The sequence below is a fragment of the Notechis scutatus genome, chromosome 1 (genome assembly GCF_049901735.1).
Source record: "Notechis scutatus isolate UNSWTSFEM ecotype Mainland chromosome 1, rNotScu1.2, whole genome shotgun sequence".
NCBI classification, from domain to species: Eukaryota; Metazoa; Chordata; class Lepidosauria; order Squamata; family Elapidae; genus Notechis; species Notechis scutatus.
The window spans coordinates 54,706,948-54,731,761 of record NC_142009.1 but is presented as its reverse complement, the minus strand read 5'-3'; the positions used below and the strand labels follow the sequence as shown (position 1 = coordinate 54,731,761).

The window sequence follows — 24,814 nt, the reverse complement described above, 5'->3', positions numbered from 1 at the left end:
AGAGATGTAAAAATAATTTCTGGAGCTTTTAAATCCTGGTTCTGAACACCTACTTTTATTTTATCAAAGAAAAGGACATAATATTTAATTTTCAGAAAGAGGTCTAGATGATCAGGTTTATGGGGATAAATACTATTTATGCCATCTATGTTATTACACCTTGACTGAATTTGAAAAGCTAAGTAAGGTTTAAACTTGATTAAGTACTTGTATGGGACATAATCAGGAAATCCTATGGTTATATAATAGACAGGAAAGTTGAAAAAATATCCTGGAAGAAAACAATGGCAAAACATTTCCATATTGTTGCCAAGAAAATTAAATAGATGTTTTATGTGCTTAAAAGCTTACCATCTACGAAAAGATAAGACAAGCTCTGCTTTAAAGCTTACAGTTTAAATGCAAACCTATCAAACAAAGAAAGAAAAATAGAAAAATAAAAATAGACATCTAGAGAAAAGATGTTAAAGTTGCCTCATTATATACTTTTAAGCAATTCAAGATGACATTTGTGTCAATATTGGCAATGGTTGCCAATTGTTTGCAAGGCACAGTTAAATATGTTTGAGTTATATCCTGTCTTTTATTTAAGAGCTCAAGGTGGGATATACCCGTGATGGCGAAACTCAAAGCCTTGGCTCTTTGATCGCAGTCATGTTTCACTAAGCAGAAACAGATTATAGGACAGCTGTCCTTTCAAAGCAAATAAAGTGTCCAATCAGCTTGTAGTGTCTTCAAATCAGATTTGAAAAATTGGTTAACATTAATAGCAAGTTTTTAGTTAGAAAATCAAATCAGTCTCAAAGCAAAGTAAGATTCTGGAAAAGTATACAGTACAACTAATCGATAGTTGTTCTGTCCACTTAAGTAGCACCCATACATCTCACTAAATGCAATTCAAATATTGGAGCAAATCCTGAAGTAAAAAAATTCTTTTGTAACCCTTTCCTCACTTTGCTGAAAAAATACAGCTTTTGATTTACAACTATAAAACAGTTTTGCAAATATTATTTTTCTGAAACCTAGAAACCAGGACTCAAACTACTGGGATTTCAACCCTTCTGAAATATGTGCTCAAGTACAAATCCACAGTATTGTACCTTCCTCATTTTTTTTTTTTTTTTGCAATGACCATAGAGGTAAATGGAAAGCAAAAGAGAGTCAGTTTGGTCTAGTGGTTAAAGCATCAGATTAGAAAAGGGGAGACTCTAAGTTCAAGTTCCACCTTAGCCATGAAAGCCAGCAGGATGACTTTGGGCCAGTCATTCAATCTCAACCCAACACACCTCACAGGGCTGCTGTTGTGGGGAAAATAGGAGGAAGAAGGTGTATTGGATATGGTCATCGCTTTGATTATTTGTAAAAATAATTAAGGTGGAATACAGATATACATAAAAATAAATATAAGGCAGTTATTGTATTCTAAATAGAATCCTGCTTCTTCCTTAGGATTCTACTTTTATGATGTTCTGAAACAACTTAGAATTCTAAAAACATGATGTGATTGATTCTACAAACATGTCACGTATTTTTTTTATATCAGCACCTAAATACAATGTACAAAGTTCTCCAAGTTTGATGTTAATACCCATGAATATAAAACATTTTCCAGTACTGCTACACTTACAAATACAGGTATTAATACTGATAGAAATAAAATAAAATCATCTAGTACTGGTATTCACAATCGTTTTTGAGGTAATAATGCAGCTAGATATACCCAATACAAAAACTTCCTAATACAAAAAATTCCAAATGAATGTGTTTTAGCAAACATAACAGAGGATAGCCATCATTTTATGGCAAAACTGAATATAGAATAACAATATTTAAGAGGTTTTTTGATAAGTCTATGCACAAAATTATAGTATTACACTGACATCTAGTGGTAAAACAGAACTATGCAGCCATAGACCAACCTCAGCTGGAGCTTGGATAGAAACAAAATGGATTGAGAAAGATCAATTCTATTTAATTTATACATTAAAATGACTAAAATAATTAAACATGCATAAAATGGTTCTTTGAAGGAAGGCAAAAGGAGATTAACAGAAATATTGGCAAAGTAATCCAAGAGAGTATATGCTAGACTTGACCAAAAATATATTCTAGCCATAATTCCACTCCAGAAAAATACTCTGCATAAAATATCTGTAGTCTGGAACCAGGGAAGTGGATCTACAAAAAGTACTTCTTCTTATTGTCAATAAACAGTTCATATTATTTTATGCTTTATATCTAAATATCAGGTGTATAAATGGTTAGTGAATGTAATCAACTGTTTCTAGAGGATGAGAGAGGTTAGGTTTGTTGATGATGTTAAACTATTCAGAATAGTAAATACTATCACAAAATTTCTATTGTTTGTTGTAGAACTACATATTACTCATGTCAATGTAGAAAAATGCTTTAAATGAGGCTTTATTTTTCATTATTATAATTTGACATTTACTATCTTTCATGTTGACCAGAACTTTGCACATCAGATAGAGAGATCTGTAATGTTGCAAAAACTAAAGAATTCTGCTGCAGTCTTTTGTCAGCAGATATACCATAGCATTACCATTCCACTTCTTATAATTTCTATCAAAATGCTTAATGCATGAACCAATTTACTACATGCTGAATGAATTACAATCCATAAAGCTTAATTGCTTTCTATTATGCTCCCACACATCAAACATTCCTTGGCTTTTTATTAAATTCATGAGCATTTCTGACTAGATGTCACTATATTCTACCCACATCACCTGCAACTTTAATACCAAATTGTTTTCTGGAATGTTTTACCTACTTTGATAATTGTATTTCAGCATTCAAAAGTAACAAAATAGACAAATGCTATAAAAATTCTTTCAGAAAGTTATTACAAAAAGCATAGTAACATATTCAAATAAATCCTTTTTGGATTGATTAAAGCAGCTGCAACATTTTCCAGGCTTTTCGGAATGCTTCACTGTCTCTGCTATGTTTGCATAGACACGTCATTTCTTTGATACAGGTAGTCCTCGACTAACAATCACAACTGAATCCAAAGTTTCTGTTGTTAAGCAAAGCAGTTAAGTGAGTTTTGCTGCATTTTATGACTTGTTTTGCCTCATTAGTTAAGCGAATCACTGCAGTTGTTAAATGAATCATGCCATCATTAAGCAAATCTGGTTTCTTCCATTGACTTTGCTTGTTGGGGCTGGCCAGGCAGGTTACAAATGGTGATCACATGATTCGCAACAGTACAACTGTCATAAATTCATCCCAGTTGCCAAGAGCTTGAATTTTGATCACATGACCATGGGGATGCAGCAAGAGTCGGGTGAAAATTGCAACTATAAGTCACTTTTTTCAGTGTTGTTGAAACTTTGGACAGTAACCAATGAATGGTTGTAAGTTGAGGACTGCCGGTACATACTCCAATGTGTTCCAGAGGATCTCTTTTAAAGAATTTGTTTAGCCCTAATAGAGATTATCAAATAATGGCATCAAACTATGGCCTTTATTTGTTTACTCTTTTTAAAGACACTTTGATAGAATTACTTTATTGCCAGCATTTACTGGACTAAAGAAGTGTAGTTTAGTTTAGTTTACTTTATTGTCATTGCACCTCGTACAACGAAATTAAATGCCATCTTCAGTGTACATTATAACAATAAAAATAAAACACAAGCACACATACTTCACATTCTATACAGCTGAATTGAAAACTCCTGATATACAGTGGAATTCAATATAGTTACTGCTCCGGGAGAGAAGCTGTTTTTCAGCCTATTTATCCTTGTTTTTATTATCCTGTACCGTCTGCCAGATGGTAATAGTTCAAAAAAAAGGGTGCCCAGGATGAGATGGATCTTTAAGAATGTTTTGAACTTTCTTAGGGCAGCAGGAGCTATAAAGCTCTTCCAAAGAGGGGAGAGGGCAACCAATGATCCTCTAGGAAATGATGTTAACCCTCTGGAGTGCTTTCCTATCTGCCACTGTGCAATTGGCAAACCATACAGAGGTGCAGTAAGTTAAAATACTCTCTACGGTGCAGCAGTAGGTGGTCACCAGCAGTTTTTCATTCAGATGTTGTTTCCTGAGAAGTCTCAGAGGTAGTATATTCTTTGCCCTGTTGACCAGCGCTGCAATGTGAACGCCCCAGGCAAGGTCCTGTTTTACATATATATTTTGGATATCAGAACAAATTACAAAATTATCTGAAGCTAAGGTGTATCATTTATTAGAGGAAATATAATGAAATAAATAGCAGCATAAAAATACAACACAGTATTTATAAAATAATAAAATTCAACAGACCTTAAAGAGGTTATTACTGTTTGATGTTATAGTGGCACATGTGAAGATTATCTTTTAAGGACTGAATTTATAAAGGACACTGGTTACCTATAAATGGAAGTTAAATGGCAGTGGCCTTCTGATTAATAGATGAATATCTCCAGAGCTATGAACAAATAAATAAAGACAAACTGGATCTGATGCTATAGAACAAATTTTATACTATTATGGCACTTGGATCTTTCTTTCCATTATATATAATTATCTTTTTATTTTAGCTTTTCACAATCTTCCCCATGACCTTCCATCTTCCTTTCTTGCATGCTTAAAGTGATAATACTGTAATTTCAAAGAAAAAAATAGCTTTTTTTAGATTTTTGGATAATATCTAATGTATTATTTTTGTTTCTTTGAGTCAGTTTTTACTACTGGCATCTGCCAGACAAATCCCTGCAATTTCCTTGGCAAGATTTTTCAGAAGTGGTTTGCCACTGCTTCTTTCCTAGGGCTGAGAGTGAGTGGTCACCCAGCTGGCTTTATGTCTAAAATAGGACTAAAACTCAATAGTCTCCTAGTTTCAGCCTGATATCTTAACTACTATATTAATTAATAATCCAATTTGTAGATAAAGTGTGCATGGCACATGTTGCTGCCACCACCTTGAGATAGACCTTACAAAATCATCTAGATGTTGAGACTCTAGAAACAGTGTAGAGAAGAGCAATAAAGATGATTAGGTGGGAACTAGACACTACTGCATACAATGAATGGTTGTAGGAACTGGGTGATATGTCTTATCTAACAAAGGGAAGCCCTAAGGGCGATATGATAGCAGTCTTCCAATATTTGATGGGCTGACACAGAGGAGTCAAAACTATTATCTAAAGCACCTGAGGGCAGGACAAGAAGTAACAGATGGAAACTTATCAAGGAGAGATCCAACATAGAACTAAAGAGAAATTTTCTGACAGTGAGAACAACTAGCCAATGGCTTTCTTCCTGAAGTTATGGATGCTTCATCACTGAAGGTTTTTAAGAAGAGATTGGACAGGCATTTGTCTTGAATGGTATAGGGTTCTATGTTTGAGAAGGAAGATAGACTAGAAGACCTTCAAACCCTTCAAACTCTGTTATTTTGTAAATATTATGTGTGTGACCCTTTTAACTATTAAAATGTCAGACAGTTTCATTTGTAGGTCCTGCTTAACGTGTTTGTATCCTGCCAATTTTAAATTTATTTCAAAACAACTTCATTTTGTTACATCTGCTTCTATTTTTTCTTTTAAGCCCACTTTTATTATGTCAGACAGTCTAAAAAATAAGTTCTGGGTACATTGTTGCCAAATATCCTTAAATTCTTCCAGAGTTAAAATATATTTCTCCATTCTCTATTCATGGGAATTCTCCTTTAATTATAATTTTAATTATTTCTGGCTGCCTCTAGTAACCAACCTTCAAAATCTCCTCTTATTCAGAACCTCTTCCCCTGGAAGAGATTTCTTAAACTTACACTCAATTGTCATTTATTTTAATAAGATTTTAAATAAATTACTGGAAATATTCTTATAACTTTTTCAAAATCTTGTTTCCAGTCAACCTAGCCCTCTAGTGCATTTTAAAACTTTACAAAACCACTCTTTTGTAACTTGTTTCAAGTTTTAAAAGGGGTTTAACATTTTTTTTAATGTTAAACTTACCTAAATCTTTCACTTCAGGTTGGAGGAAAATCACTCAGTTTCATAAAACTGGACATTCTTAATGTCCAAAAAGCAATTTATAAGCTACTTCTAATAAAAGTGATTAAGAAGGGAAGCGAGCAAACTGTCTTTTTGAAAGGCAAACCACGGCTTGGGTATTGCTGTCCCTCCCAACTCTAAAATCTGTTGGAGATTATGGAACTATCTGTAAGGACAGTGATCCCCAACCTTTTTTATGCCGCGGCCCGGTATCCCCAACCTTTTTTATGGCGCGGCCCGGTACCGGCATAAGCTGGGCGCCGCCATCTTTTTGATGAAAAGATGGCGGCGCAAGCTTCGTGAGCTTTTCCGGGTAAAATGGCTTTCTACCCGGAAAAGCTCACCGAAGCGCTGGCGCCGCCATCTTTTTTGATGAAACGTGCTTCCGGTGAGCTTTCTACCCGGAAAAGCTCACGAGCGCTGGCGCCACCATCTTTTTGATGAAGGCGTGCTTCCGGTGAGCTTTCTACCCGGAAAAGCTCACCGGAAGCACTTTTTCATCAAAAAAAGATGGCGGCGCCCAGCAAGCCAGCAGCCCGGTAGGACTTGTTCCACGGACCGGTACCGGTCCGCGGACCGGTGGTTGGGGACCCCTGTGTAAGGACACCCAAGTTTAACAGATAATCAGAGTTGGAAGGGACCTTGTAGGTCATCTAGTCCAACCCCCTGCCCAAGCGAGAGACCCTACACCATTTCTGACAAATGGCAGTCCAATCTCTTCTTGAAAATCTCAAGTGAAGGCGCTCCCACAACAAGTGATCCCAAGTTTCTTTCCTTCATCCAGAGAAGAATTTGGAAAGCTGCTTCCTCCACCGGTTCCACTTTCCACCATGTTTATTGCCTATGTTAATAGTGAAGCTGTCTTAGTCGCCCATTTCTTCCCCAGAAATGGGATAGTTTGTCTTTCAATATCATTCTAGCACTGATGATGCTATCTGGTTTGACTAATGAAACATTGGCAAGAAAACAACCAAGGTCAGAGAACACCAAGGATCCCTCCTTTCAATATTTAGCAGACTGTGTTACTTGGAAAATGAAAAGAAATACATAGTAACCAATTTAAGGCAATCAATCTCTCCTAAACATTTGGTTAGATTAAGAATCATATTGTCAGGACTCCGGCAGCTACTCTAATTAAATCATGAGCCTCGAGCTACACTCCCAAAACTTGAAAGGACATCCAATTGGTCAGGCTGACTGTAGAGGGGGGGGGTTCCCTTGGATACTCAGGCATTGGGACGAAGTCCATGCCGCTAACTACCTTGAAGGGAGTAGTCCCATGCTACTGTGAACAGCATTATTGTACGCGACCTCCGTGAAAGGCAGGAGGTCCACCCAACTGGACTGCTGATAATTCACGTAGCACCTCAGATACTGCTCTACCATGGTGTTCAATCTCTCTGCCCCCCCCCCATTGGTGCTTGGATGAAAGGCTGAGCTAAGACCCTGGGACGACCTAATTGATTGCAGGAACTCCCTCCAAAATTTGGCCGTGAATTGGACCCCTCTGAGATAATTCTCCGTGGTACTCCATACAGGCGATAGATGTGCTTCAGGAACAGCTTGACTAACTGGCGGGCTGAGGGTAGTCCTTTGCAAGGTATGAAATGTGCCTGTTTGGAAAATAAGTCTATTACAGTCCAGATCACTGTGTTTCCTCCACTTTTCAGCAATTCCACCATGAAGTCCATTGCAATCTCCTCCCGTGGCCTCAGCGACTCCGCTACCGTTTGTAGCAGTCCAGGGGATTTTCTTGGTCGTTTTTTTCATCGTGGCGCAGATGGTACAATTTTTCACATAACTGTCCACGTCTTTCTTTATGCCAGGCCACCAGAACTGCCTCCGAACCAAGTATAAAGTCTTTAAGAACCCGAAGTGGCCTGCCAGTTTGGTGTCGTGACTCCTCTGAAGAACTATGCTGCATAGGGATTCCAGGACATGGAGTTTTGTCCCCTTCCATGCCAGGTTATCTCTTTTTGTCAAGGTGTGTTGATTGTCCCAGAACCAGGGGTCTGCTAGCAGTTTGGTTTTGAGTTTCGTAGTTAGATCATCTGTGGGTTGGTCTTGCTGATCACGGCGTTGTCGTCTGGTGGTTACTTGAGCAGCTATTTGGGTAGGGGGGATGATGGTGTTTACGACCTCCTCCCTTTTGCATTTGTACTGTGGCATGTGGGAGAGGGTGTCAGCCAGAAAGCTCCTGTCCCCCTTCGTGTTTTAGCATGAAGTCGAATCGGTTGAAGTATTGAGCCCATTGGACTTGTTTGGGTGATAGTTTTCGCGGGGTCCTAAGGGCTTCCAGGTTTTTATGGTTGATCCAGACTTCAAATGGTCTCTGCCCCCCTTCCAGCAGGTGGCGCCAGGATCAAGGGTGACAGTGAATTATGTATCTCAGAGTTGGCTTTCTGTCAGGATTCTGGCAGTTATTTCAATTAAATCATGAGCCTCGAGCCACACTCCCAAAACTTGAAAGGATTTATTAGAAGTTAACATGCCGGCATTAGTCTGGGCATAGCCGACTCTGAGATACGTAATTCACTGTCACTCTTGATCCTGCTTTTCCCCTCACCCCTCTGGGTGTATCATCCAATGAAACACGTCCATAGCCAAGAGTCATCAATCCTGCTCTCCAATTAGATTTTTGTGCAACAGAAGCTTCAGTCATCTAATCAGTCTTTGAAGAAAATATGAATGGAATGTACTTTCAATTCCACACAGTTTCCTGCTCTTTGAAACCCCCCACTTTCTGTTGACAACTATAAAACGTGTATACAAAATGTTTTATGAGTTGACACATATACCAAGAACTCCTTTATTCCAGCTTTGTTTTCTTAAGGAGACAGATAAAATTTTAAACCCCTTTATGCAATAGATCTGTTTAAAGTTTGATAGAAGATAGATTCCAAAATAATTTATCTCAGTATTAGCCAGGTTCAGGTATATCATTAAACTATGATTTTAATCATGCTTTGGCTACATTGTAATAGCTCTTTGTACATTATTAAACCATAAATCATGATTTATAAACCAAAGACTCAGTTCAGAGATTATTTTAGCCAAAACCAAGCAAACCACAGTAAGGCTTAGTGCAAATTATAGCTCCAGCCACTGTTATCCTAAATCAAATTATGGTCTATTCTGAAAATGTATTTCATATGTTATATATCTTGTACTGCATAATTTATCATGCTACATTATTACTATGTATCAATGGTGTTATTCTACCGGTTCTGCCGAGCCAGTAGTGGCAATGAGCAGTGGAGACCGAACCAGTTCTCTCCGACACTCCGTGTTGGGTCCACCCAAGCTCCCATACTAACCTTTATGTCCTGCTTTTGGAGCACAGCTGCTTTCTGCGGCACAACAATTGCTGCACACCAGCTGCTGAAGCGACAGGAAGAGTGCAGGATTGCAGGAGGTGAGTCAAAACGCCTCTGCGCCTGTGCAAAGTGTGCGCGTGCGTGCACAGTGTGCCCAAGCCACGCCCACTGAACCGGTGGTAACAATTTTCAAAATGTACCATTGCTATGTTTGATTACTTTCTCTTCCAGATATTGAAGCTCAGAAAAAAACCTAACCCAGAATTTTCATGCAAATTGCTAGGTACAAAGAAAATAGGTTGAGTGTGTTTGGTTGCTTAGCTACATCTGTTTGATGTCTGTAATACATAAATACTTACTTTGGCAAATCAAAAGGATTGACTTTTTATTTTACAATCACCTAGAGATCCAATTTAACTTCCTTATAATGCTTTCATAGTGTTCATAGCCTAATTTTAAATATCATAATTATCAATGAAACACAATAATACTTCGAGTTTTTTCAAAGCAAGGATCAAGCTACATCAATTCTAATAACATCAAGTCTGCAATCCTAAAGTTAATTACCTGAAAGGAGACCCCAATAAATGCAGCTAAACTTGTTTCTGAGAGAAAAATGCATAAGACTGAGCTACAATAAGTCTGAATTTCAGTACTGATCAGAGGGATGCAGCACAAAAGCAATGCTTCACATTCTATTTTATAAGCCATTGTTCTAACCAGGAGACATTTTGTGAGGTTCCTCAGATATCTAAACATGTGTCTATTTTTAAAGAGCTGCAGTCTGCTTGATGCAGAGGTAAGAGACAATGAAAACTGCAAGGTAAAAATTGAGTTTATAATTGGGTACATTTTCTCAGCTGTAACACTGCCTAACTCGTTATTCTTCTGAGCACATGCCATATACTGTTCTAACAAAACAGACAAAATTCTGTGGTTAATAATAAACTGTCACATAATACTGAATAGCCTTGATAGCAAAAGCAATTATAATTTATTTTAAAACTCAACTACATGATTCTTCACATAGAAGTATCTTACATACATTTCCAGGTAAAGCAACCCTACTCTCAAATATTTTGGCACTAATTTGTCTGCATATTTGACTTTTAACTTATATTATACACAGGATTAGACAGTTGGTTCTTTGGTTACAAGAACAAAACCATATTCTCTACAGTAATATCAAGAAAAAATGTTCTGTACTTTTTGAATTTGTCGGTACATACAAAAATAAGGCAACTGACTCTAGTCTTTCCCATATAGAGGCCTGCAAGTTTTAGACAATAACCTCCATCAGTCCCAGCCACACTCTGTAGGATGATGGAGGTTGCTGCCCCATACTTATTGAAAGTTATTATGATCATGCTAAATTGGTAATGAGATTTGATTTTTTTCCAGAAAATATTTATAGGAAGAGCAAACTACAATCATTTTCAGCAGTGCTATTTTTTACTATTTGTTGCCCTGAGTTATTTAGAAAAATAATAAATATAAAAAATAAAGATGGGATAAATGATATATCTTATAATGATATACAAGCACAATAATTTAACAAGAATGTTATATATACATGACTATTAGATTATTTTCCCACTTAATTATATTCAAGCACCTTTTATTTTATCTTAATTCTTGTTCTCCTACCAAAATACTTTAAAAGATACAACAAAGACACTTCTACACATTTCTCTCCCTTTTCATTAATCCCAGACATTTTCTGCATCTGGACTAATGGGAGTTCTTCAGAATATGGGTCTTTATCGTGTTTCTAATGCTTGTAAAGCATATGCTTATTACTTAAAAAGTATTAATATCATTCTCCTATAGGTTCCAAATATACAGTGTATTATCCATATGTTTCCTGTAGATAACCTAAAGAGAAAACGAATTCTGCATGAGGAAATCTAATCCGGGCAGAGAGAAGCAGTTGTGGAAACGGCTATGTAATAAAGACCTGAGGAAGAAGCATTTTCAAGCAAGTCGAAAGATAAGAAGTGGGTGGAGAAGATGAATGCCGGCGCGACAGGAATCCAAATAAGATGGAGAACCTGAGGGGTTCCTTTCCGTCATAAAGGGGTACCATCATGGGATCCTCAAACCGGGGATCCCTTCTCCTAAAAAGTACACTAGACCTTTTCATCCCAAGCAATGCTTCAAGGAAAGAGACCCTAGAGGTCATCCACTCCGACTCCAACTTCGGCCACACTGCCTCCCCCCGCCCCCCATTAACTCCAGGGCATTTCCAAGGAGCTAATTTTGGAGATTGGGGGAAAGGAAGATATACACTTCGATTCGGTTTTGCCTTAGAGGAAATACTTAGCGACCCGCAACAGGGGTCGGGAAGGTGGGAGACAGAAAGCCGCCCCCATGGGTCCCCAAATCTCCACCCAGCCGAGACCGAGCGCCTCCTCTTCGCGAGCCCCCCTTTCGATCCCACCGCAACTTAGCTCCTCACCAAGCGGAGCTGGCTGGTCTCGTCGTAGGACAGGAAGCCGAAGATGCTCTCGATGGCCACAATGGGCAGCCCCACCAGCGTGTTGCTCTGCAGGAGCTGTTCCAGGGCCGGTGCTTCCCCCCGGGGCTGTGGCAGTGGAGGTGGGGAGAGCCGCGCCGAATCCATGGCGCCTCCTTCCCCTTCCGACAGGAGCCCCTCAGCCGCTAAAACTGCCGCCATCTTGGGGCCTATTCCCTTCCTCGGCTCCGGGAGGGGGCACTTCCTGTGGCAACGTTACCGCCTCCTTCTTCGGCGAGACAGTTAAAGAGACAGGAGGCCCCCGCTCTCTCCTGCAGCTTCGGGGACAAATTGTACGTTCAGTGTCAGTCTTTCGAATTCCGCAGTCTCAGGTTTAAGCTCCTAGAGACTTCCAGACAGTTTTCGGCTACTAGTGGTTGTCGAAGTATTCAAATTTGCAGGAATATATGCCAGCACAATTTCTCTTCTCTTCTGTTCACTTGCCCAAAGTCAGCCGAATTGGGCAGGACGACCCGTAAAATGCAACGCAATCCGGGTTCTAAAAATGTGAGCCCGGACGTAAAGAACTTACTACAGTAACATCAGGGAAGTCTAATTCTCTCGGTTTGGAATGAACTCCTTTTACGGTTACCAAACCTTGCAAGCCCTGTACAGATTCCCTCATGTATGTGGGCGAGCGAGCACGAGAAATGTCAGACAGTAAGGGAGCAGTTCAGTCCAAGTTGAAAAAACAAAACCTCTTCACCGATGCCTTCCCGTTCTGTGAATAATCTTTTGCTTGGTTGTCACTGGTCTTCAACTTTTGTGCTTGAACTGGTTTGCAAGTCAAATTACAAGAGTTTGCAAGCAGAATGCCCTAGGTATGTCATAGTTCTTAGGAAACTGTGTGATAGATACTCGTGAATGACTGCATTCTTTGGATATATAATCACTGTGTGGCTAATTATAGTACTGTATTACTTAGACAAATGGATGCACAGCTGTACCTGTAAAAGTAAAACGTGCTATTAAAATGCCAGGAAGAAAAACTCAATATGAAAAAGTATTAATTTTAGCTATTAATTAGAAATAGTTTACAGGGTTTATAAGTCCTAATGGATTAAAGATGTACATACATTCTTTCACTGTTCTATTGATTTGGCAAAAGGTACTTTATGGGAATTTAATATAACTCTTTACATTTGGGGTTGGATTCACACATCACTCTAAACAATAGTGGATTTGGTTTTATTTAATGTGGGTGAACCAAATCTGATTTTAATCATGTTTATGGCATAGTGCAATGACAATCTAATCAGTTGCAGCGTGTTTTGTAAAATGTTATTAAACTGGTTTATATTATAAGCCTAATTTTTGAGGAAACTGAAAGCAAATTCAAATATCTTGCTCACAGATACTGGCTTGTCCAGATGAATTTCTGACATGGCAGTTCTGTCAAATATGTACTTATTCAAATACTTTTCTGGCCTTGTATCTATAATTATTCTTCCCTTTAATTTTCAGGTAAAACAGGTCTTTATTCCATTCTTCCCTCTCTGAATATATGTCTGAATCTCAGATGGGTTGCAGTGAGAGGGATAAACTGTAGCCTAGTTGGTGAAGTAGCAACAAGAACTATGGTACTGGTATTGCTGGTTTACAAATGTTACTAATTTACATTTGCAATGTAAATACTCACCATCACTAGGCACCAATAAATGAAAAACAATAGGGTGTCTCTGTGTGCTTCCATTTCAAAAGCAAGTATTACTTTAAATTAGTCGCATATAATTTATTTTATTTATTGATTAGAAAAATTATATTGCCGCCTATTCACACATAGCGACTCAAGGCAGCTTACAGGGGTATAAAAACATATCAAAATAAAGCTAATAAAAGAAAATAATCAAATAATAAATTAATAAAATATAATAGCCCCTCACCCCAGCGACAGCAGATCACACCATCCATTTAATGGACTCCCTGCTCTGGATTCCCCAGGCCTGCTGGCAGAACCAGGTCTTCAGCAACTCCCAGAAGAGTGTTAGTGTGGGGACCATTCTAATCCCTGGAGGAATGATGTTCCAGAGAAAGGAAGCCATGGAGAAGGCCCTTCTTCTGGATCCCACTAGGTGTATCTCCCTAGGGGGTGAGACCTGCAACATTCCTTGCCTCTCTGCTCTAGTGGCTCAGGTAGATGTGACTGACAAGAGACAGTCCCTCAGATAACCTGGTTCAAGCCATGAAAGGCTTTAAAGTTGACAACCAGCATTTTGAATTGTACCTGGAAGCAAATTGGTGACCAATGCAGCTCCCGCAGGAGAGGTGATACACATCCACACTGAGGTCTGCACAAAACCATGCGGGTCATTGCATTTTGCACCAACTGGAGCTTCTGGATGCTCTTCAAGGGCAGCCCCATGTAGATTTGCAATACAATGTATAGTTAGCGAGTTTTTTGTCCTGCCAAGTTCTCAAGACAGCTCACATTAAAAAATAAGGAACACATTCCAACCAGACTCTTAAAATTTCAGTTGATATTATTTTACAGCTCTCTGGGTAATGAAAGATAAATTTGATAGAACATTTCAGTTCTTGAACCATATTAAATAAAAAATATAATTTTGACTTCTCACAATGGACAGATTTCTGCTTTCATTTGTGATTTCTTTCTTGGGGTTATTGTATATATGTTAAATTCTAAATATGTGACATTGCTTAATATATATCAGGCAGAAGTTGAACGGAACCAGATTTTAAAATCAGCAAAGTGCAATAATGACAATGCACACACAATAATACAAATTATATAAGCAGCCATTTCATAGTGTCATCATAATAGGTTATACAAGCATGAAAATTATACTTGCATCACCTATTTTATTTGATGATGTCAAATGCATGGGTGACATTTGCAATCCTGTTGTTGCCTAGGGACCTAAAGCGCTAACATGTTTGTGAATCCAATTGTTCATCATTACTTCTTAGTATCTTGAAATGAGTTATCTGTAACTGGCTAATCCCAAAAAATTAAACAGTACTAGTAGTTGGATAGTAGACCACTAGGAAATACTATGGCCGTAGTTGTTTTTTTAAAGAAACTTATTTTTATTACTTCAATTTAAATAGCTGCCTTGGAATATGACTCAGGACAGCATAATCAGTAAATAACCCACAGTTGAGTCCAACACAATGAACATTTTTTAAAAAAAACTAAGGATATAAAGTAATTAAAATAAATCCTGGGATATTAAATTCTATTCCATTGTCCACATAATTTAGATGTGCTGCATCTGATATATATAGTTTCTTTAGGCTAAGAGGACAAAAGCCTCAGTAAAGTGACCTCCAGTATTCCTTGCAATCTCCTTCAATAGGGACAGACAACAGTTCTACCTGGATAATATAGCTGCGATTATGATTCCCTACAATGCTCTGAGACAGTGTTTCTCAAGTTTGGCAGCTGAAGTGTGACTGAACTTTAACTTCTAGAATTCCCCAGCAACACATCTTCAAGCTGCCACAGTTGAGAAACACTGATCTAAAGCATTGTGGGAAATTTTAAGTAAGGGGCTGGACACAGAACCTGGCATTGCTTGAAGCAGTAGATTAATAGGGCATCCCTGAGAGCTTGCCAAAGATACTAGGTGCTGATCCCTGACTCAAACTTTTATTACTAAGGCAGTCCTAGGGTAATTTGTGGTTTTGACACATCTGCAGTTTAAAATAATGATTGGAGTTACCATTATGCTAATAATTGTAATTAGAGCCTTTTAAACCACATGAAGGGTGTGTATGGCATCTTACAAGAAAAAATCATGGTATGTAAGAAAAATCTGAGTGGAAAGGAAGAGAAAGAAGAGGATATCTAAGGGCCAGCATGGGAAAAGATTAATAAATGGGTCTCTTGAATCTTTATTAGCTCGTTATGGGTACATTTCTCCGGGACCCTTGTCATCAACCCCCAAAAGAGTTGTCATTAATTCAGCTACAAGTATTTTGTAAGTTAATTGGTTAATTCTATTTAAATTGAGTCATCACTATCAGAAGTGTATCTGAGAAATCACTGTAGTCATACTAATGAATGTAAATCCTTTACTGCACCTATGACTTTGATCCTTTTTTATTCTTTCCTTCAAGTTAACTCCTAGCTTACTCAAGCCCATAATTGAATGTTTAGATTTTCATGCAAATTCTGAGGATGATCAGTTAAACTATAGAATGACTTCAGGCAAGCTTTAGCATAGTAACCTCTCCTTGTAATATAAGCAGGGATTATAGTTTTTCAAATGAGATCTGATATGACCAATAACTGAACAGATTTTATTTTTCCTTCCCAGTATATTGATTCGCCTTTTTAAACCCTAAATGGCCTATAAGGAAGCTATCTCAAGGATGATATCGCTCTCTCTATTTACATAAGCATCAGAAGCATGCTGTAAGCTCCCAGTACCTGAAGTGCATATGGCGCGCACAGAGATTTTATCTCTTTCGTGCTCGCTTTTTGAGAGATATCAGGCTGAAAAATGCAGACTTTTGTTTATATTAATGAGTTATCTACTGTAAATCTGTGCTGTGTTGTTTTCAAAGTCATAATTGAATAACAGAACACAAATATTTTAAAATCCTATTATAAAAAACACATAATCAAAACATCACTGAGATGTGTTCATCCTAGTCCATGCTACTTTAAAGTGCTCTCTAAATATTTCTAAAATCCATTAGGAGGCAATCTGTGGTTGTATGAAGACAATGTGGATTGTTTAGATGTATAAAATCAGAAAGACTGAGACGAAAAGGCTAAGGTATGATAAAGCATACTTCATTAAAAAAAACCATGGTTTTTTTTCACATAGCATACTAAATCAAACTTATAGCTTGGTGCAATTTGTAAATGGAGTGCATGTGGACATCCATCTGAGAAAGGTAGTGAAAAATGACACAAGGTATTGTAATTTAGTTCATTTGGATATTTTGGATGTCTTCATGGAAATGGAGTAGAAAGGGGAAATACAAAAAATATTCATAAACATTATATAGCACGGTATATATCCCCCCCACTTATTTTATTTTATTTTACTCTTCTGGGTGAGAGTGTTGTTGAGAATAGGTTTGAATGGTCATAACTGGAATTTTAAGGCAGGAGTATCAGTTAGAAATGTTAGTCAATAGGACTTATCCTTCTCATTGTAAAATTTTAATCATAAGGAAGACTAATAAAACAAAGCCTACATTTCTGTGATTTTAGTTGTGGTTTTCCTGTGTTAGATTTATATATTGTTAGTGGTATGATTTCATTAAGTGCCAAGTTTCATAATATCTTACATTCTGTCTTTAATGGATATGGTACCACTTCCCCATACAAGAATGGAATGCAATTTAGGTGAGCTCCTGCTTGATAAGCAGATAGCAACTGTGGCCAAGAAGACCTTTGCATAACTTTAGCTCATGTGTCAGTTGTGGCTGTTCCTACCTGGGAGGCTTTTCAGTCACTCATGATCGTCCAACTTGATTACTGCAATGTGTTCCATATGGGGTCGTCCTTGAAGACTCATGGAAAGACTCAACTGGTTCTGAATATGGCAATGTATAGCAATGCAATACCCCTCCTCTGAAAGGTGCTGGTCACTGCCTATAAAGCCCTACATGGCATAGGATCCAGTTGCTTGTAGGACTGCCTGTTTCCCTTAGTACCTGCCCACCACTTTGATCTGACAGGGTTGGCATGCTCTGGGATCCTTCAATTAAACAATGTTATCTACCAGGAGCTCAGAAGCACACACCTTCTCTGTTGAAGGAGTGGAATGAAGTTACTCAAGATCTAGGTAGCCTACATCCTAAGGACATTTTCGAAGATTTAGCTGTTTGCCCAGGCCTTTGGCTAGGATGAGTGTAGTCTCTTTCCAAGGAGCAGGTGTGTGTTTGTTTGCCTGATTTTGCCATTCTTTGCTGGTTCTTTATAGCTATAACAAATATACAGCTATATTATTTTGTAATTTTTATAGCTTTTTGTGAACTGCCCAGAGATGAGTGGTATACACATTGAATTATGATGGTTTACACTAGATTTGGCATTTTTATCAACCAGTCAAGTTCTTCCCAAGGACGTCAGATAGAATATGTTGATGTTTCATGGGATTAAAGGTATTGTCACAGGATGTAAGATGTTCTGAGTAAAGCTGCCTTTTCCAATTGACAGGTGGTGATTTTGTCAATTCCAATTATGTTCAAGTGGTGCTCCAGCTGTTTCGGGATTGCACCCAAGGCACTATATTGCTATTGATATACTACCTTTGCTTTATTTTGCCACAGTCATTCTATTTTTATTTGCAGGTCTTGGTATTTTGTTATCTTTTCCAGTTCTTTCTCTTCTCTTCTACTGTTTCCAAGTACTGCCATGTCCACTACCCAAACTTTTTTGTCTGTCTTATTGACTATTCCCTGTTTAACATAATAGTTACTGTTTGCATTCACCACTATATTAGACGCTTAATTAAAAAATAACCTAAGCAACAATATACAAATATTCAGTGTAAAAGGAACATACAAGTAATTGTTTCTAATCAGTACATCCAATCTCTCTCACATTGTTGCTAATGATTTCACAATAACACATACTGTATGCTTGATAATGGATTATTGAGACTGTTAAGAACCATATAAATGTAACATAATAATCCTTAGTATCTTAAAAGTAAATCTACCATTTTCTTTAAAACCTCTCAATAACCAAACAATAATTATTGCAACACCAAAACTTAAAGCAATTAACCATTATTACTCAAACTATTAATAGGACATGGCAAAATAATTATAGAATTATAATTAGAATTATAGCCCAAAATAAAGCCTAAATTAACATTCTTGGTAATATTTTTTAAAGAATACTATAGAGTTTATATATTATTATAAAACTAATAACACCGGTAATCTCTATCCATAACAATTTTAGTGTGCATTGCACAGAAAATGAAATGGTTAGTTGTAACATTTTAGATCTGCTGGTTTTAAGTTCCCAGCAAGAAGAATATTATTTGATCCTTTTCCAAACTGAAACAATTCTGGCAACATAAAAAAGCAATCAAGAGTACATGGCTGAACTGACGCCCATAATGAGATTTGTATTTGCTGCACACTCCTGAAGTGTGAGATTTCTAGTGGAAAGCAGAAATTTTTAAAAAGGACACATTTCAGCTTTTATTGGCAATGAAAAATTAGTTTTCCCGATTAATGTAATCTATCAAATTCTCACTGAATTTTTGATGTAGACTGTTAAAAGTATAGCAACACTATTATGTCATCGGTGGTGTTTTTCATTGGCTAACTAAGCTCAACAGTGTCTCTTAGCAACATGTTGGAACAGCAAACAGTACAATTAACTCTTTCACACTTATTATATAAGCTTCACTTCAGGTTTACTTTAGAATTACAACTATATTTTTCCCCTTCTCAGTCATGGTAATGACTAAAGAAAACACTTAAAAATAGCAACTTGAGTATTAAGATATGATTACTAGAGCAACAAATGAGATTACTAAAACAACTAATTCAAAATTCACAGCTGGCAATGCCAAACTAATCTGAAAAAGTGGGACAAGCTCTGATCTGTTATTTTAAACAATTTTTCCATGGACCAACTAGCCTAAGATTGCTTTTTAATACAATTGTAAGCATTTTTCTCAAGCAAATAGGCTTTTATGAAAAGTTCTAAATTTTAGTGAATTACAGCTGTCTTATACAGTTCTCAAAGGTTATGCTTTTCAATAAAATGTGTTAGTTTGAAAAGATTGTGCTAGACTTTTCCTGATTTTTGACTATCATACATCTGACTCTGATCCTGCAACATAATTGTTTCATTTGTAGTTAATAAAAATTAAAAAGTTCTATTAAACCCTCAGAATATTAGGAGCTTGGGGGAGAAAGATGAAGAGAAACAAAAATTATAGCTTGTCTGACTCAAAATATCCTATATATTTAAAAAAAATATCCATCACACATGCTCTTATCTATTTTGGTTTTACGTATCTTAAATGCAATATTAATTAACTAACATTTAAGTGATATAGTTTTAGTATGAATTGGGCAGTACGCTATATGCTAAAAGTATACAAACTAAGGCTCCAATTCTATAAATAGTTCCTGAAAACTCTTAGAACAGTCCAGGTTTTATCTCAAAATTTTCACATTTTCAATTTGATGGAAGTAGACATACTGGCAATAGTAATATCAACAGCATTTAACATGTTAACTAAGCTTAATGTTTAATTAAATCAACTTTCATTTTGCCTTTGCCACACCTACCACTTTGTCCTAGCTCAGCTACTTTCTGGAGTGTGGGTGCAGCATGTCTTTTAAATGCTATAAATTGTCTTCAGCCTTCCCCCACATCCTCATTTGCTCATCTCTCTTTATTTATACTTTGTAAGTTGTTGATTTAGACAAGCACTTCATATTTTAAATGAATTTTAAAATTTCCAGTATGATTTTATTTCTTTAAAACTTCCTTGGCAGACTATGTTACTTGAATATGAATAGGATACAAATTCTAAATGGTTTGATGCTTAATATCACAATGGATTTTTGAAAAATAAATAAAAGTGCAGTCAGTCTTTTGAAAGAAAATCCACTGAATTCAATATAACTGATTTTTTACAAGAACCATACTGTTTAAGTATGAAAAGTATGAATATGAATAGATATTCAGAAATAATATACAATGGTAAAAATAAATCAGATCTCTGATCTGAGAAGCTTCTACTTGTTACTTGTAACTGGTTTTGTACTTCTTTCATATATTATGAGTCACTGAAACTATTATAGTAGTGATTCAGTTTCAGTGCCTTGTTATGATGTAATTGCGTTTACTAAGTTTAGATGACACTGAAAACAAGGGAATTATCCTGTAGACTAGCAGGGTTTATTTCATAACCAAAGAGTGACAATGTAAAGGAAAAAACAAATTCATATCAACAATTATAATACTACAAACCTATATAGAAAAAATCATCTTTCACTGGTATTTTAATTTGTTTTCTCAGGTTAGTTCAACAATATCTTTATAGCATTTATATGGCTGCCCATCTCAAAGTGATTTTGGGTGGTTACCAAAACTCAATAAAAATACAAACCCAAAACACAATTCACCAAAAGTTTACTAGTGTATTATATTTATCTCTTTTATCAAATTGATTGAAGGCTATTGAGAACTGGGGCATTAAATTTATAAAGTATAATATTGTTACATGAAAATGCCAAAATTAATAATTAATTAATAAAGTTTACTTGGAACTGAATCCCACTCTGGATTAAACTTTTTTCCAGGGAAACGTATATATAAGTGTAATTTGAGTTTTGTAAATGGACATGTATTAAGTGAAGGTATTATAATAGAAATGTGATTAATTTTAAAGATCTGTATAGTAGTTTCTAAAATAAAGAGGAAAATCCCATTTGAACCATGATCATTTCATAATGATGATCATTTAATAGTGATGGGAGGTTATACTGTATATCAATGTTTCTGAAACATTTAAAGTATTGAAAAATAGGATTCTTTCAATGGACTCAATTTACAATCTTTGAATACATGGCAAATATTTTACTTTTATAACAAACTTCCTTTTGCAATATGAACTTGTTTTAAAACTTTAGCTGCCTTGGGGAAACATATGGTTCTTTAGAATTTAACAAATCTCTATCTCGAAGAATAAACTGCTACACTAGCCAAAACAAAAATTGCTCCATTTAATGCAAAAGGAAGCGTGGAATTGCCCGCACAAGGATCGAACAAAGATAAAATACTTCAGCCGCGATAGATTACTTGTGAGCTACCCCTTCGTGCAGCCCTGGAGAGCCAGGTAAAGAGTATTCCTGAACCTACTCCAGGAAACGTTTCGGAGAAGGTGAAAAGCGACGCTGTTCCGAAGGCAATGGCGGGAATTTCGCTTTAGGCCCCAGGGCACTAATTCTCCTCCACCCTGAGCGAGGAGAGAAGCGCGGAGTTTACCGAGGATGTGCCCAGCCCAATTTGGGGGTGGGACTCAGGCGGGGCTCCAACTTCTCCGCCTCGCCGAGCCAGCGGGGAATAGTTTCGGAGTGGGCTCGAGGGCTGCGGCCGCCTGGGCTGAAGCAGACCGCGGAGGGGCTTCGACGAGACAAAGCTCGGAGTTGCGAGAGCGGCGGGGGTTTTGTGGGAATCGCAGGCCAGGAAGCGCTCGGCTGTTTGGAAAGCGTCGCGATTCGGACCGCCTCTTGCAACAGGTTCCTAGGGAAAGACGGCAGGCCGCTCCGCCTCCCCAGGCCCCAGTCATTGGTCCCGGTCCCGGAACCTGCACACCCGCCTCAATGCGGTTCGGAGCCAAGATGATGCCGGTAAGTTTACATGAACCTGTGTAGGGTGGGGGGGAGGGTGGAAGAAGGCACCCCTTTCCTGATCCAAAGTAGAGGGTTAGCCCGACCCCTAGGTCGCCGTAGTTTCGGCTCGAGATGGGAACGCGGATCAGGCTTACTGCTGCCGCTCCTCCTCTTCCTTTTTCTTCAGCAACTTCATGCAGTGGGGATATTGGAGGGGGGGAGGTTCGACAACGAGAGGTTAGTGTGGAAACGTGTATTACAGACGCCGGATTCTTTGTAAGTGCCTCTTATGGGCAGCGGTTGCCGCCTAAGGAAGAAGGTCGATCGTCTCAGATGATTTAAGGTGGGGAGACTTGGGAGAACGAGAGAATCGGCAAATGGAGCGGCTGTTCCTGCTTCTCGCAACCTTTGAGAAAATGGAGAAAAAGAGCCATTCCGGGCTTCGAAGACCCTCAAGAACACTTTTACTAATCTGCCGACTCCACATAGTATTCCGATTTGTACAAGTCTTGTTCCAAAGAAATAGCTTCCTAGCATTTAAAGAGAAAGTCAGAGATGTTTCTTGTAAGCAAGATTTATAACGACTGGTTTACAGCTGTTGAATCTGATGTAGCTGCAGAAGAGGCAAGTGCAATTTTAGGTTACATTAGCAGAAGCAATGTTTTCCAAATCACGGGAAGTAATGGTTATATTTTTCAGACCACATCTTGTTTATTGTGTTCAGTTCTGGCCACATTTTAGGGATGATTCAGACCCCGCTTAAAAAAAGTTCAAAGAAAGGCAATTTGGGTGATGAAAGGACTAGAAGCTATATAGCCTGTTAAGAGAGATTAAGGGAATGGTGGAAGCTTAGCTTTGAGAAAAGGTAATTAAAGATGTTTATGTAGAAAATATATAAACACTGACAAAAATAAGACTGGTACACATTCTTTATCTTTCAGTGTAAGGGACATGAAATAAAGTTACAGGAGTAATTCAAACTTGATATTAGAAAACACCTTATAACATTAACAATATTTAGCAGTAAGATTAATTACCAAAGAGGTGGGCAGTTGCCATTCTTTGACTGGGTTCAGGTAGAACTTATATAATTATTAATTATGTTTAAATTTGAAATCCTGTACTAAGCAGACAGTTGACTAGTGACTTCAATATTTTATTGCATCTGTATGATTCCATAATATGTGCCTACTGTAATATGAACAATTACATAGTTTGTTTTCTAAAAGTTTTGCCATGTTTCTTGGTACATAGTTTTGTTTTTGTGTTCAAATATAAGAGTCAAAAGAATCACCATGATAATTTTAGGTTTATAAGAATAATGAACTCTGTTCATGGTTATATTTACGTTATACACTGAACTACTAATTCATCAATTATTTTAGTCTTGTATGTTTTAAGGAGTGTGCATGACATGGAAAATAGGTTTCACATTTTAGAGTTCTATTGTCCCAAAGATGCTTTTTTCAAGAGGCAACTGGACTGAAAAAGCACCTTTGGAACAACCATGACCTTGAAGACTGAGAATCTCCATAGATGTAGAGGTTCTATGGAACAATTTTGGAATTAACTACAGGTCAACAGAAGTCAAACATAGAATGCTGTGGTACTTCTGAATTTATGGCAGACCATAAGTCCTTTGCTGGCAGCTCAACTATCTCCTAACTTTCCTGTGTGTTTCCTTCTCCTCTTTCACCTGCTGCTTCTACTGATGTCCTAGCATGACACTTCTCACTGCCTCCCTGTCTTCCAGTGCTTGGTTCACCATAATTATATCTAACTTGAGAATGGTATCAGACTCTTGATTTTAAGCTATGCTGTGAATCACACCCTTGTGCTTTGTAAACTATTACTTTAAGTTAATTTTTTTAATAAATATATTGTAGCAATTTGTCATTTATTCAGTAAAACCAATAATGGCTTAGCACAATATATGAACCCCACTGGAAAAATCTGTAAATGGCTTATCACTGCTTTCTTCAGGGAAAATTTTTGTTTTACATTTTGACATAAAATCCTTAGATTCCTTGGAGTTCTGTCCAAATTGTAACCAAGGCTAATCCTGCATGTCTTCTAGCTGTAAACTCCAGCAAAGTTGCTTTCCTGTCTTGTGTTCATTATATTCTGTTTCCTTAGGGCTAGAATGTTTATACATTTTTAAAAAAATAAAAAGTAGTAGTTTCTGCAAATGCTATCAACCCTTCCATTGAGTAGAATAGGATATATTATGTTGGGCTAGCATCTGATTTCTCTCAGCAAACTGTATTACAATACTATTGAAAAGTTTGCATTAATGAAATAACCACATTAGGAGACTTTCAGTATTCAGTAGGTTTTTGTGGGACATAATTTTATACTGATTAACAGATCAATTTTATAATTGGAAACAGATTTTTAAGTGCTCTTGGTTATTCTTTTATATTTCATATTTTTAAACATCTTAACTGAATATTTCATTATTAGAGAGGCTAAAGACTAACTATTGAAAGGAGATAAATGCTTCTTTTGATGATGGTGGTAATCATTATAATTAATGCTTTACAAGAAAACATCAAGAAGCATATATATTATTGAAGTATCTAATAATAGAGTAATATTACAGATATGGCCCTTGGAAAAATGAATAAACGTAATAATGTTTGTTTTAAAAGAGTACAGTATCATAATTAAAGTAAGCAAGTGGT

General features: G+C 37.2%; 2 protein-coding genes across 5 annotated transcripts in view; one reads left to right on the top strand and one right to left on the bottom strand.

Annotated features, from left to right (window-relative positions):
* The window catches only part of FBXO28 (F-box protein 28), a 32,122-nt gene extending 20,095 nt beyond the window's left edge, over positions 1 to 12,027 (bottom strand). The window contains exon 1 of the mRNA XM_026682242.2: positions 11,781 to 12,027. Coding sequence (XP_026538027.1) covers positions 11,781 to 11,999 — 219 coding nt within the window. The 5' untranslated portion in view covers positions 12,000 to 12,027. The remainder of the gene's footprint in view (positions 1 to 11,780) is intronic.
* Positions 12,028 to 12,063: 36 nt separating this feature from the next.
* TP53BP2 (tumor protein p53 binding protein 2) overlaps positions 12,064 to 24,814 on the top strand; it is a 75,228-nt gene continuing 62,477 nt past the window's right edge. Inside the window, exons 1-2 of one of the 4 annotated variants that reach the window (XM_087964567.1) lie at positions 12,064 to 12,130; positions 13,302 to 13,417. In XM_087964567.1, the coding sequence (XP_087820693.1) occupies positions 13,415 to 13,417 (3 nt within the window). In that variant the 5' untranslated portion in view covers positions 12,064 to 12,130; positions 13,302 to 13,414. Of the gene's footprint in view, positions 12,659 to 13,301; positions 13,418 to 21,819; positions 22,149 to 22,213; positions 22,755 to 24,814 lie in introns of those variants that run through there. The other 3 variants (XM_087964558.1, XM_087964545.1, XM_087964551.1) reach the window with 3 other exon arrangements.